This window comes from Diabrotica virgifera, chromosome 4 (assembly GCF_917563875.1).
Source record: "Diabrotica virgifera virgifera chromosome 4, PGI_DIABVI_V3a".
In the NCBI taxonomy this organism is placed as follows: domain Eukaryota; kingdom Metazoa; phylum Arthropoda; class Insecta; order Coleoptera; family Chrysomelidae; genus Diabrotica; species Diabrotica virgifera.
Window position 1 is genome coordinate 141,610,502 of NC_065446.1, and position 14,501 is coordinate 141,625,002.

Consider the following 14,501-nt stretch of genomic DNA (forward strand, 5'->3'; position numbering starts at 1 on the left):
TATCTTGATTGAATGAAAATTTTTCTGAAGTAATTTGAATTCTTCAAGTACTGGTTACGATGCCAGTGACAACTGCAGACGCCAAAACTTTCCTTAAGGTAGAATTCCGCACCAAGCGACCGAGACAGGAGACCGCGACAGGCGACAGATAGGTCGCGATAGACGATAGTTGGTCGCTGGTCTCGGTCGCGGGCTGCAGAACTACCCTGATATAATTGCATTGAGAGCAGTGGTGGGGAGACCTCGCCTATCTGTCGCCTGTCTCGGTCGCTTGGTGCGGAATTCTACCTTTACAAGTACCATGGGCCAGGATCGACTAACTACACTTGCAATGTTGTCAATTGAAAAAACAAAAGCTTCAACTTTTCTTTCTTTAACCTTCAAGCTTCAACCTTTCTTCAAGTTGATAAAAAAAGATTCAACAAATTTCAAATTTTATTTGAATTGATTATTGAAGAATTATCTCAAAAAAACAGGCAACTTGACTTTCAATACAAAACTTGCTTGTAACATTTAACAACTAAATTATAATTTTAAGTTAATAAAATACATTACTTATTTTATTGTTTTATTAAGGTCCTTTGATTTTTACAATTTGACGAGACTCAAAAAATTTTGTCTACGGTGTTATTAATTTTTATATCTTAATCTGTGCACCCCCGATACTTTACACTACGCGGCGCCACTGCATAAGGATATAGCTTCTTAGAAGTTTATTGATTTAAATTTAAATATTTATTTATCTAATTCCTTTGTCGAAATACGCACTTTAAGTTGTTTATTGTATAGCACAATTTTTGCTAATACAGTTTATTCTATTCTATAAAGATTATGAATAAAAACACTGATATCAAATTGCTTCATACTTTATTAAAAATAGTTTTAAAAGTCCCACTTAGATCTGCTTAATATTAACTGTTACCATACAAAATTAGTATCTGTAGTGATCGGACTTGAAGGGTCCTTGGGCAGATATACCCAAATATTGTGCTTGATCAGCTGATAAGGTAGTCAGTTTAACTCCCAAATGTTTCAAATGGAGTCTTGCTACTTCTTCGTCAAGATGTTTGGGTAACATATGAACTCCTAGGGAATATGCTCCTGGTTTTGTCCACAATTCGATCTGGGCCAAGACTTGGTTGGTGAAGGAATTTGACATTACGAATGAAGAGTGACCTGTGGCACAACCTGTAACAAATTTCAGAAATAAATACACATTTTATTAATGAATAATCGACAATAATATATTGTACAAGTGAGAAAAAAGACATATTTCTCACGAGCGCAGAAGTTTGTTGGCACAAGCCGAGGCACGAGGCGAGGGCCGCAAATCAAGCGAGGGAGAAATATGTCATTTTCTCATGTGTTGTACACTGTACTTATTCTAAGGATGCGGTTTTGTCAAGAGTTCAAACTTCAAAATTAAATAATTTAGGTGCTTTTAGGTATATTATATGCAAAAATTGAAAAAAATACATATACATGTAGGTATTTAATATTCTTAAAATTTATATACCTTATTTTTTTAAATTCTAATTAATAGTTATTTATGATACAAGTGTTAAAAGTACAATTTTAAGGCACGCATGTGAAAGTTTGCAGAATGAGCGAAGCGAATTCTGAAATTCACATGAATGCCTTAAAAATGTACTTTTAACATGTATATCATACAATATTTTTTCTACAAACGTCTTATATATCAACAATTATAATTTATTCATTCTCAATTACAGGACAATATCTACAAAAACTTTTACTTGAACTTGACTGACATTCCATTTTTATATTTTTCTTGACATTACATCAAAACTGCTTATACTGTCAATACGTAAATCATAACAACTATAGAATAACATCTTACTTTTATTGTTGTATATTCTAACAAATTTTAATAGTTTTTTTCTACAAACGTGTTAAAAATGCAATAATACAGTTTAAATTAAATTTTAAAAAACCTTTTAAACCACCTTTTTCAAATTGCGCAAGTTGTATACTATTAATATTAATGTTAATAAATGAAATATAAATATTTTGACGTTTCACAATTTGACAATTCACTTTTAACTGCAGTGTCTTAAAAATTTTAAAGCACTAGTGCTTTAAAGTAGCATTTTTAACACGGTTGTAGAAAAAAGTTATTTTTGAACAGTTTTGAAACGTAATTCCTGGTAGGTTTTGCTTTAACATTTTTATTTGACAAGATTAATTGTGTTTGTATTGTGTATGTTACCATGGAAACGGCGGTCATACTTAGTATAGAAGACCGTGGGAGAACCCGTGAGAAAAAATATTTCTCATTGCAATGGCCGACTTTTCTCACTGCATGAGGAATTGTTCGTTTTGAATGTATGTAAGTAGTGAGAGGAGTTGCATATTGTATAGCATCCATAGAAAAATATACTCGCATTTACAAAGTATGAAAAATGCGGTGTTGTCACATTTGTAGTTTTTCCCCTACAACTTTCCCCTGCGAAAACTAAATCAAAAGAAGGTTAATAATTTTTATTTTAAAATACAGAAATTAGGCAAAAATCAGAGAAATTACTACAATATTTGAAAGAGTTTTGGGAAAAATAAACAACCTGTTAAATCAATGGTGTCTATACCTCGTTTTTAAACTTGAAGGAGTAATTCAAATTTACCGGGCCGCAATGCTTGTTTGCTATTAATGCAAGTTTACTCCACTAAACTATCAAATTTTGACACTATGGTTTGTTTTTAAACCAAGAGGAGTAAACTAAAAAGACAGATTCACACCCAAGAAAGTCACTAGAAAAACCAACAAAGACATCTTCTTTTTTGGTTGATCATATCGGCATTCGACGGTAATCCATACATATAATATTATACTAATACGTCGCTAAAGAGTTCTAAAAACAACTGTTTTTTTATATAAAAGTAGACTAAAAATCTAAAAATTAAAGGAATAACGCAGAAAACACAAAAAATCGCAGAATTAACTTAATTAACCTACGAAATGCCACTAGATAATGTCAAAATGTCATTAGTGTCAAAATTTTATAAGAGTGGAGTAAACCATAGACTTATATATTATCATAGACAGAGTGTCATTCATAGTACGTTCTTTAACGGTAAAATATTGCAAAACCTCTAAATTTTAAAGAACCGCTTGGATTGACATGAAATTTGCCATACACATAGCTAACAAGTCAAAGAAAAAAGTGATATTGTGCCGAAATGTGTTCTTGCCCCGGGGGTGGTTTTCACCCCTTCTTGGGGGTGAAAAAATATTTGTCCAAAGTAAGTCCGGAAATGGACAAACTGTTTAATTTTAAGTAACTTTTGTTCTATAGAGTTTTTTCACTAAGTCAATACTTTTCGAGTTATTTGCCAGTGGATATCTTCGTTTTTTCAACAAAATAACAACGCTTTTAGACGGTTTTTCGCAAATAACACAAATATTAAGTATTTTGTCGAAAAAACATTCTAAGCAAAAATATAGCCTGTAAAACTTTTTAAAAACTGGTGTATATATCACGTCTCTACACCTAGTAGAAGCAGAGTTATAGCTAATTAAAAATAGGTTCATTTTCGTCAAATTCCAAATGGAATACTTTACTGTGAAATAACCAAAAATGAAGCACATTTCGGGGAAAACTCATTACAACTTATTTAAAGTGTTTAAAAAAAGCTTCATTTTTGTTTTATAAAAAAAATTTCTAGCATCAAAAGTAAACAAGTTAGGCTCAAAATAAAAATAGTCCCTTTTTTTTTGGTAAAAAAAATCGGGAAAATCACCCCCTAATTAGTATCTCAAATGAACTTAATCGTTACGACTTCACAAGTTTCGTGACTCGTGTATGTATTGTTTATATGATATGTAAAGTTGGATTTATAGTTTGACGTAGCGTAGACGTAGACGTAACGTAGACGCACTGGAAAAGTTCAACACCGAGTTTTGTGTACTCTTGTTTATAAATGAACGCAAGCGCCTGACGGAACGTAAGAGAAACGTAACAGAAGAGTTTAGCAACTTTCATCTTTTACAGTACGTTTCTTATGTCTGGCCAATCAAAATGAAGAATTTTGTTCTGTCACCCAAAGCCCAAAGTGGACACGCCCTCATCCATTTTGTAAGGTTAAGGTGTTTATTAACATATTCGAATTTTGTTAATTATTTTTACAATTAAGTTATTAATTTAATAAAAATATATCATGGTGTAGTTTCAATATTTCAGATAAATATGAGTTGTTTATTAGTCTAATTCTGGGTTATCCACACGTATACGATAGGTAAATCCAATAAACATTAAACATTTTAAAGACTAGGAAATGAAACAAAATAGTTGGAAATACCACGGCACTAAGGAGCATACCTTCGTGTATTTCCTAATCCATGTAACACCAAAACGGATACCTATATATTATAATAAATAATAGTATAAATAAATTAACACAAAGTTTGTTTACGGTTCGTATAATTTATAGCATAGGCTATGTTGTTGAATTAAGTCATTCTTTCTACTCATGCGCAAAAATTTCGCTACGTCGAATTATAAATTGGCATATTATTTTCTTACGTTTCCAGTCCGTTTCTTCCGTCTCCGTTGCGTCTACGTCTACGCTACGTCAAACTATAAATCCTACTTGAGTTTCATCGGTTCAAAGTCCTTATTTTTGAAAGGGCTGTACTTAAAAGGGGTTGAACGAGTCACTGATCACGAATGTATGCAAATTTCGAAACACCAAATCTTAATCCATTTTTGTCTAACAGAAAAACAAAAAAATACATGATATTCAGAAAAGTAATGCTGACTTTTTTTGTTCTTCGTGATTTTTGGGATCTCTAATAATTTTTAAGTTATTTTGAAAGAAAGCATATTTTTCAAAATTAAAATTTTTAAAAATTTTAATTTAAAACCAAATTTTTTCAAAAATAAGCACTTTGAATCGATGAAACTTACAGATCATATAAACACAACATAAGTAAAATAATTTGTGGAACGGTAACGATAGTCCATTAAAATGTTACATTTAGGTTGCATTTCTTAGGAGTCAATTTTATTTTTTTAATGTGTAGGGGGGTTCAGTAGAAGCTTAAGTTCAAGTTTTTGGGGTCGCCACACTTGTCCCCCGGCCGCCATATTGGAAAAAGGGGTGCAAATGGCTTTCGCGCTGTATCTTCTAAACTAGCAATCCTACAGAAAATTTAATTACTCATAAAATGTAGCAAATTAAATTTTCTACAATTTTATATTTATTACTTTTTATCGTCAAGTGACCAACAAAAAAGTTATAAATAAAAATATGAGAAAATTTTGTAAGAATTTTGTTTCCTTTTGGAGGTTATAACTTTTTTTCCGTTCATTTCACAATAAAATAACATCATAACGATTTTGTAGAGGATTTTTCAATGAACAATTTTCGCTATAAAGTTGTTTAATTTTATTTATTATCTAGGTTTTCCAGCTCTCCAATCTTGACCAGATTCTCGAATTCTCATAGGAACACAATAAAAAAAATACTTTTCTATCTATATATTAGTCGAGCGGCAGCAATCGTTATGCCGATCACGAAAATCAAATTTAAGGTGAAGGACCAATTTTGGTCTATTTTTATGTTTTAGAGGTCGCTGAATCCGAATATGAAGGTTATTTTTATCTAGATTTGGTGGAACATGTTCAAAAATCAATTTTGATGATTTTTCAAATTTACCTCGCTGTATCTTTGGTCGCTGTAAATATTTCTTTTTGAAAATTTTACTGTTTAATCTCTGAAGTATGTAGATAACAATGGGATTTATCCTAAATATTTAAACACATTAAAAAAGGAGTTGTTCGTTTTTAAACATTTTGTCATCATATTTCGTTAGTTTCATGTTTACTTAAAAAGTTGAGTGACAAACTTTTTAGTTTATAATTTTAACCAACACAACAATAAAATATAATTCATGAAGAAGTTTTTTGGAAAATTTTAAGTCAAAATATACAATAGGAAAAAAGTTATGTTACTTCATAAACAAGCGGCACACCCCAAAAAACGCTTATATCTCGAGATCCTGACCACGGTGTGGTGAATGGCTAATTTTGATCATACTTTATGATTTTGATAACAAAAATTCGTTTTTTGCTCTTCTTAAGGATTTTGCGCAATATGCGGTTGCGTCATTCTTCTTCTGAACCGGCGAATTTGTCCTCAAACAACTTCTTGGGCCGTTTCTATATATGCTTAGGGTTACAAGTTTTATAGTAGGGAGAAAGGTCAAAAACAGATTAATAATAGCATAGGAATGTTAAAATCATAATAAATTGTATGAATAAAAAATACATATAGATAGAAAAGTAAGCCTAACTTTTGTTTTTATTATATCCCTATGAGCATTCTAGAATCTGGTCAAATAAATAAATTAAACAAATTTATAGTGGAAATTGTTCGCTGAAAAACCCTCTACAAAATTGCTATAATGTTATTTTATTTTAAAATGAACTGAAAAAAGTTATAACCTCCAAAAGGAATCTTGTTAAAATTTTTTTACATATTTTTGTTTATATCTTTTTTGTTGGTCACTTGACGATAAAAAGTAATAGAAATAAAATTGTAGAAAATTTAATTTGCTACGTTTTATGTTTAATTAGATTTTCCGTAGGGTTGGTAGTTTACGAGATATAGCGCGAAACCTCTTTGCACACCATTTCCAAGATGGCGGCCGGGGGACAAGGGTGGCGACCCCAAAAACTTGAACTTAAGCTTCTACTGATCCCCCTACACATTAAAGAAATAAAATTGACTCCTCTAACAAATGCAAGGTACGGCTTAAAAGATGTAACATTTTAATTGAGTACGATTAATTTCATTTCAGTTGATAATTAGGGGGTGGTCTTCCCGATTTTTTTTTGCCAAAACAAAAGGGACCAACTTTATTTTAAGCGTAACTTGCTTAGATTTAATGCTAGAAACTTTTTGTAAAAACAGGAATAAAGCTTTTTTTATACACTTTAAAAAAGTTAAAATGGGGTTTCCCCCAAAAGTGCTTATTTTTTTGGATATTTCACTTGGAAATATTCTATTTGAAATTTGGTGAATATGAATCTATTTTTCATTGGCTATAACTCTGGTTCTACGAGGTGCAGAGACATAACGCGTACACCATTTTTTTACCTTTTTACAGGTCAAATAAACGTCAAATTGAAAGGCAGTTTATTTAGAAGTCCTCCTAAAAATTATTAATTTTTAAGGTTTTTTCTTAACTTTTTGAGTATTGCTAGTTGTATAAAGAAGTACTACACTAGTGCTCTGTAAGAAAGTGTGAAATTTCGCGACTAGAAGTTAAATTTCAGAAAACAAGTACTATGGAAGGTATACCACCCGAACCTACAGATAAAGAGAAATTTTATGTAGAAATGGAAGGAGATGGGATGATGGAATATGAGGAATTAAATAAAAATAGGCTAAATAATAAGGTAACAAACAAACAAAACCAAACAAGTAGCACTATTGAGGTAAGTAACAAATTTAGTTCCAATGACGATGAAACTTTGACAAATTTAAATCAAACAGATAAGTCAGGTAAGCAAAATTTAAATAAAGTTATAAATTTCAGATTAAAACATAGATATCAATTTGGAGATAATGCACCTTATATAGTATATATAGAAAATAAAAACGGTAACATCGGTCGATTACACAGGATCGGCACGGCCCGATTGATTTCAAGTTCAGTACCTGAAATTGAAAATAATATCACACAAATTACAATAGTTGGTAGAAATAAAATCAAGGTAGAACTAAATAATTTTGCTAGTGCTAATAAATTAATTGATTCTGAAATTATAAAAAGCAAACAGTACGAGGCATATATTCCAACGTTTTTTACTCAAAAGAAAGGTGTTATAAAATTGGTAGATAAAGAGATAGAAGATAATGATTTATTATCATTAATTAAACCTAGATTTGGAATTAAGTTCGAAGTATTATATGTAAAAAGAATTATGCGGAAAGTGATTCAAGATAATGGTAATACTATTTATGTAAAAACAGGAACCGTAATTGTCACTTTTAAAGGTCAGTATATACCAAAAAATGTAATAATAGAAAAAATGATATAAGAGGTGGAAAATTATACACCCTGAATAATCCAATGTTTAAAGTGTTTGAGATTTGGGCATATAAGTGCTCAATGTAGAGGAAAAGATAGGTGTGAAAGATGTGGCGAAGAACACAACAAATCTAATTGTTCCAATCCGAATAATTTACTTTGTGTATTGTGCAAAGGAAACCACAGCGCTACTGACAAGGGAGCAGATTGTACAGAAAGACAAAAACAGGAATATATTAAAAAAGTTATGAATAATGAAAATATAACATATTATAAAGCTAATAATAAATATAAAAAATATTATTCAACAGTAAGCAAAGAACAAGAAAATACTTCAAATAAATATACAATATATAAACGAAAACGATCAAGTAGTATTGATTCTAGTAGTGTAGATAAAGAAACAATGGAAGCACGCAGAAAAATTTTGCAAACACCAAAAGTACAAAGTCAGCCTTGTTATAATCTTAATAATCCCATTTATTCTAACAAAACACAAACACAAAACGATAATCAAAATAATATAGGAGAAATAATAGTAAATTTTATTTCAGCAACATTAAATCAAATTAATCACAATTTAGATAAAAAAAACGTTGGAATTATTAAAAAACAATATTTCACAATTATTATTACCTCGTGATGGCTAACGTTTCATTTCTTCAATGGAATGCGAGATCAATTAAAACAAATAAGGGTTATTTAGAAAAATTCTTGTATGACAATAAAATAGATATAGGATTAATATCAGAAACTTGGTTAAAAAAAAGTAATTTTATTAACTTTACTGGTTATAATGTCTGTAGGAATGATAGAGATGACGGATATGGTAGAGTAGCCATAATTTTTTAAAAATTAATTAAATTTTACAACAGTCCTACTTTTCACCAAATCAATGACATAATGTGCAATAGCATATCAATTAAAATTCAATCCGGCAAAAAGATAAACATTTATTCAATATACGTAAAACCCAATCTTAAAATCACAGTAAATGAATGGAAAAAGTTTTTTAATAGTCTAGAGAAGCATTTTATCATTGGTGGTGATTTTAATAGCCACAATTATGTTTGGGGTTGTAGTACTGTAGACACTATAGGAAAAAAAACTGTTAGAAGCTATTGAGGACTGTAATCTTGTAATTTTAAATAATGGTAAAGAAACTTTGATGCGTAGACTGAATAGCAATAATAAATCTGCAATAGATCTTACAATATGCTCAGCAAGTATTAGTCATTTTTTCGATTGGGATGTTGTGGACGAGACATTAGGATCAAACCTATTGTTATTACGTCAAATATGAATGGTTATAAAGCGGAATGTGTAAATACAAAATTCCAGTGGAACATAAATAAAGCGGATTGGTCTCTTTTCTCTTCTATCACTGATAATTTCATGGAAATTGATAATAATTTAAGTTACCAACAATTTTTAAATAAATTAAACGAATATTGTAAGATATGTATACTGGAGAAGAGAACAGGGACTAATCCACGATTTAGAAAAACTTGGTGGAATGACAATTGTAAAAAGGTAATACAAGAACAAAAACTAGTTTTACGCAAGTTTAAACTACAGTCTAATATAAAATTATATAAATTATAATAAATGTGTAGCAAAAACCAAAAAAGTTGTATTAGAGTAAGCGTAATGCATGGAGAAATTTTTGTAAAACTTTAAACAAAAATACACCAATTAAAGATATGTGGAATCAAGCCAAACGATTACAAAACATTTTTAAACCACAAGTAAATCCAGTGACGAAAGGAGAATGGGTTGAGGAGTTTTTAAGAAAATTATGTCCAGATAATATATTTTCAAAAATTAATGTAATGGAAAGGAAAAAATTCTAACCATCCACTTTCAGTTCCATTTAGTTTCTGTGAATTAGAAATAAGCCTTAAGAATAAGAAAAATACTTATCCAGGTATAGATAATGTACATTATATTATGTTGGCCAATTTACATCAAAAAGGAAAAGAAACACTATTAAAATTCTTTAATCAAATATGGCTATCAGAAGATATTCCAGATAACTGGAGAGATTACCGGGTGATTCCTATTCTCAAAACAAATCGGAATCCTGATTCAGCAGAATCTTATAGAGGTATTTCATTGAGCTCCTGCATAACAAAAACACTGGAAAGAATGATAAACCTTAGGCTCGAAAGTTGGCTAGAAAAAAACAATAAATTATCACAAACACAATTTGGATTTCGAAAAAATCATTCTACTGTGGAAGCAGTGAGCCATTTGGTAACAGATATCAATTTAGCGTTTACGAAAAATTCTTCAGTAATAGCTCTTTTATTAGATGTCGAAGCAGCATACGACAACGTTAATTTAAATATACTATATAACAAAATGATATAAATAGGTCTGCCAGAATGTTTCTGCAAAAAATAATAAAATTGTATGACTGTAGAAAAATTTATATATCGGTAAATAATAACACATTTGGTCCAAGACTAGCGATGGGTGGTTTACCTCAAGGAGGAATATTAAGCCCTTTGTTATATTTAATTTACACTTCTGATATAGAAAAAAATTTAAACTCAACAAAAATTTTACAATTTGCAGATGATATAGTTATTTATCAAGAAAACATGAAAATAGAAAATGCAGTCAAATCCATTGAAGAAGGAGACAAACATATTAAAATATGGAGTGAATTACATGGACTAAATATATCTGATTCCAAAACCAAATTATGTATTTTTACAAGAAAACGAAAAGAAATACCCAATCACATCTTAATAAACAATATATCCTATCCTGTACAAAGTTATGTTAAATATTTGGGTATTACTCTAGATAGACAGCTTCTCTGGAAAGAACATATAGACCATATAGGTAAAAAAACAGAAAAAGGAATAAACCTTCTTCGATTCGTATCACACTTACGTTGGGGAGCAGATCCAAATAATTCTTTGTTGTTATTTAAAAATAATATAAGAGCTATATTCGACTACGGATCAATATTATACAGTGACGCATCACAGTGTCATTTAAATAAAATAGACAAAATCATTAATAAATCCCTTAGATTGTGTATAGGAGCCCTAAGAAGTACACCGATAAATAATCTACAAGTTGAATGCTGTGAAATACCGATGGATATAAGACGAAAAAAACTTGGCATCAGCCTTTTAGTTAGATTGTATGAAAAAAAGGCAAGTTTAATTTCCAAAATACATCAACTGTTTTTAGCAGACTTGACAGAAAAATATTGGATAAAAAAGAAAACTCTAAATATAGTAGATTTATATTCAAAAATGATTATATATGATAAACAACTTTATAAATATGACATACACCCAAATTACAATATCGACTTTAATACTATGGAACAAGTTCAGGTATGCTTTTTAGGGACTATAGCAATTTGCCTCTAGCTTTAAGAAAATTAGTGTTTATCTCAGACAGCTCACAAATGTTCAAAGATTATTGTATGCTATATACAGATGCATCAAAAAATATTGAAGGTGTGGGGTGTGCCTATTGGGATAGCAGTAATAAAATTAGTAAAATGTTTAAACTAAATTCTATTATGAGTATATACACAGTTGAATTAATAGCGATAATGGAAGCACTAAAATATTTATCTAATATAAATCATTCAAAGTTTATAATTTTTAGTGACAGTAAAAGTTCTCTTAGTAAAATTAGTGCTATAAATCCTAAATCAAAAGTGAACTACATTGAATTATATATCATAAATAAAATTAAAGAACTTCAGCAACAAGGAAAGTCTGTTAAGTTGGCATGGGTTAAAAGCCACTGTGGAATAACTGGAAATGAAATGGTAGATGAATTGGCTAAATACGCGGTGACACAAGGAGTATTAACCCATTATCTTTGTACGCCAAAATATATTGAATCAAATTTATTCAAAGAGATTAGGAAAGAATGGAAAGAAAGGTATATTGATGAAAACGTAAATACAGGAAACCACTACAGATCAGTCAGAAACTATATAACGGATAAACCTTGGTTTTATAAAATGGAGTCGACAAAAGATATGACAAGAACCATATGCAGAATGAGATTTGACCACTGTCTTACTCCATCATATTTATTTAAAATTAATATAGCTGATAGTCCACAATGTATTTGTGGACAGTTGGGCAATCTACAACACAAAATTTTGACCTGTTCTCTTATCTCTAATAAAGTTAATACTTTTTTAAATTCACTGTATTCTTTGACTGATGTCCACCATCCCATTAATTTAAATTATTTATTAACATTAGAAAATAATGAGTTGGTATACCGACTATTTTATAAACATATTTTAGATATTAAGCTTAAATTGTAATTGTAAAATATAGAGTATTTCTTGTAAATTGTTATATGTTAAAAGAAAAAGAAAAGAAAAGAAAAAAACGAAAAAGAAAAGAAAAGAAATATAAAAAAAATAATAAAAAAAATAAAAAAAAACAAAAAAAAGAAAGAAAAAATATAAAAAAGATATATAAAAAAATAGAAAAAAATATATAATAATTAAAAAAATATATGTAGATAAAAATGAATGACGAACTTGGACAGTCCATAGTAAAATAGCTTTCGAATTAAGTAGAGGGCTAAAGAAGAATGTTGCAGTTTTTGCTGTGGAACTCTGAGAACATCATTTAGAAAAAAATAAATAAAAAAAATATATAAAAAATTATTAAAAAAAATACAAAAATAATTATTTATTAGTAGAATTGTTTATTATATTAGTATTAGTTTTAGGATAAGATACGAAAAAATGACTAATAAAATAAAAAATAGTAAAATTGGCGAATGGATTTAGTGTCCGCAGTCATATAAACCCAAACAAACAACAACAATACTTTTTTACAGGCTATATTTTTTCTAAGAACATTTTTTTCGACAAAATACTTTTTGAGTTATTTGCGAAAAACCGTCTAAAAATGTAGTTATTTTGTTGAAAAATAAACATATTCACTCGGAAATAACTCGAAAAGTGTTGACTTAGCGAAAAAGCTCTATAGAGCAAAAGTTACTTAAAATTAGTCAGTTTATCCATTTCCGAGCTTATTTTGGAGATATATTTTTTCTTCCCCGAGAGGGGGTGAAAGTCACCCCCAGGGCAAAAGCACACATCGGCACAATATCACTTTTTTTCTTTGACATGTAAGCTATGCGTATGCCAAATTTAATGTCAATCCAAGCGGTTCTTTAAAATTTAGAGCAAAAACCGTGAAAGAATGGATTATCAGAGCGAAGTGACGATACCATCTTTTTTATTTAGATTAGTGCTGTTTCACTCTTGCGCATATTAAAGCTGCGACAGTTGTCCTCCCCTTCCGTGCCTATACTCACACTTAATGTCATCTTAGTTTCTCGATACGATGTGCTAGAAAGAGATACCGCAAACCAGTCCATGAGATCTTGTCGTCAGGAAGCGCGGAGGGTAGGCTCACTATATGTTAATATATACCTCTATGGAGTAAACTTGCCCGAGGTTGGACCAACTACAAATAAGCATTACGGCGCGGTAAATTTGAATTACTCCCCTTGGTTTAAAAACAGACCATAGTGACATTTATGAAATTTTGACATTATTTACATTTAAGATTCATAGATTAATTAAGTTATATCGGCGATTTTTTGTGTTATTCCTTTAATCTTTAGATTTTTAGTTTGCATTTTTTATATAAGAAAAAACAGTTATTTTTAGAACTCTTTAGCAACATAAGTACAGTAGAACCTCGATTATCCGTGCTGCGGATTATCCGTGCTATGATTTTTTATTACTCAAGTTGCGTTTTTGAGGTTTTATCAAAATAGCGTCATCGTAAATCACTTGATGGAAACTCTATATGATGAAAGAGAGACTCATAATGAAAGATTTATTTTGTTCTATTATTTTTTATGGTAGGTACATATGTATGTGTATACGTACATATGTATTATACATAAGAATACATGTTCGGATTATCCGTGCTTTTCAATTATCCGTGCCACCCTTCGGTCCCGACGAGCACGGATAAGCGGGGTTCTACTGTATTAGTATAGTACTTCCACTCTAACTTTTCCCATGCATGAAATTATTCACGAACTACTTTTTATACTAGGTCCCTTTTTAACTCACAGAAACTAGTATCGCAAATTTAAGCCGCTTTTCCATAGAAATCACTATAAGTTTGTAAGGTACGAATATCATTAATATTTCCGATCCACACTGTATTCTAAATTCGTTAAAGAACTGTTGAATTAAATCATCTGTATTTTTTTATTCTCACAAACATCGAATGTTAAACGCCGTCCACACTCTCGCCGAAGTCGATCGAGGTTCAGCAAGTACCAGAGTGTAGACGGCCACCTTGTCTAACTTTGTCTAACTTCGTTCTACTTCCAAAATCTGTCGGTCTGGTGCGACCGAGTCAAAGGGATCTTTGTGCGCACCGCTTGAATGTGTTCCTCGCGAAGTAGAACG

The 14,501-nt window shown here is 30.2% G+C and overlaps 1 protein-coding gene across 1 annotated transcript in view; it reads right to left on the reverse strand.

The window, feature by feature from the left end:
- Positions 1 to 850: 850 nt before the first annotated feature.
- LOC126883168 (adenosylhomocysteinase) overlaps positions 851 to 14,501 on the reverse strand; it is a 213,571-nt gene continuing 199,920 nt past the window's right edge. Inside the window, exon 6 of the mRNA XM_050648417.1 lies at positions 851 to 1,188. Within this exon, the coding sequence (XP_050504374.1) occupies positions 932 to 1,188 (257 nt within the window). The 3' untranslated portion in view covers positions 851 to 931. The remainder of the gene's footprint in view (positions 1,189 to 14,501) is intronic.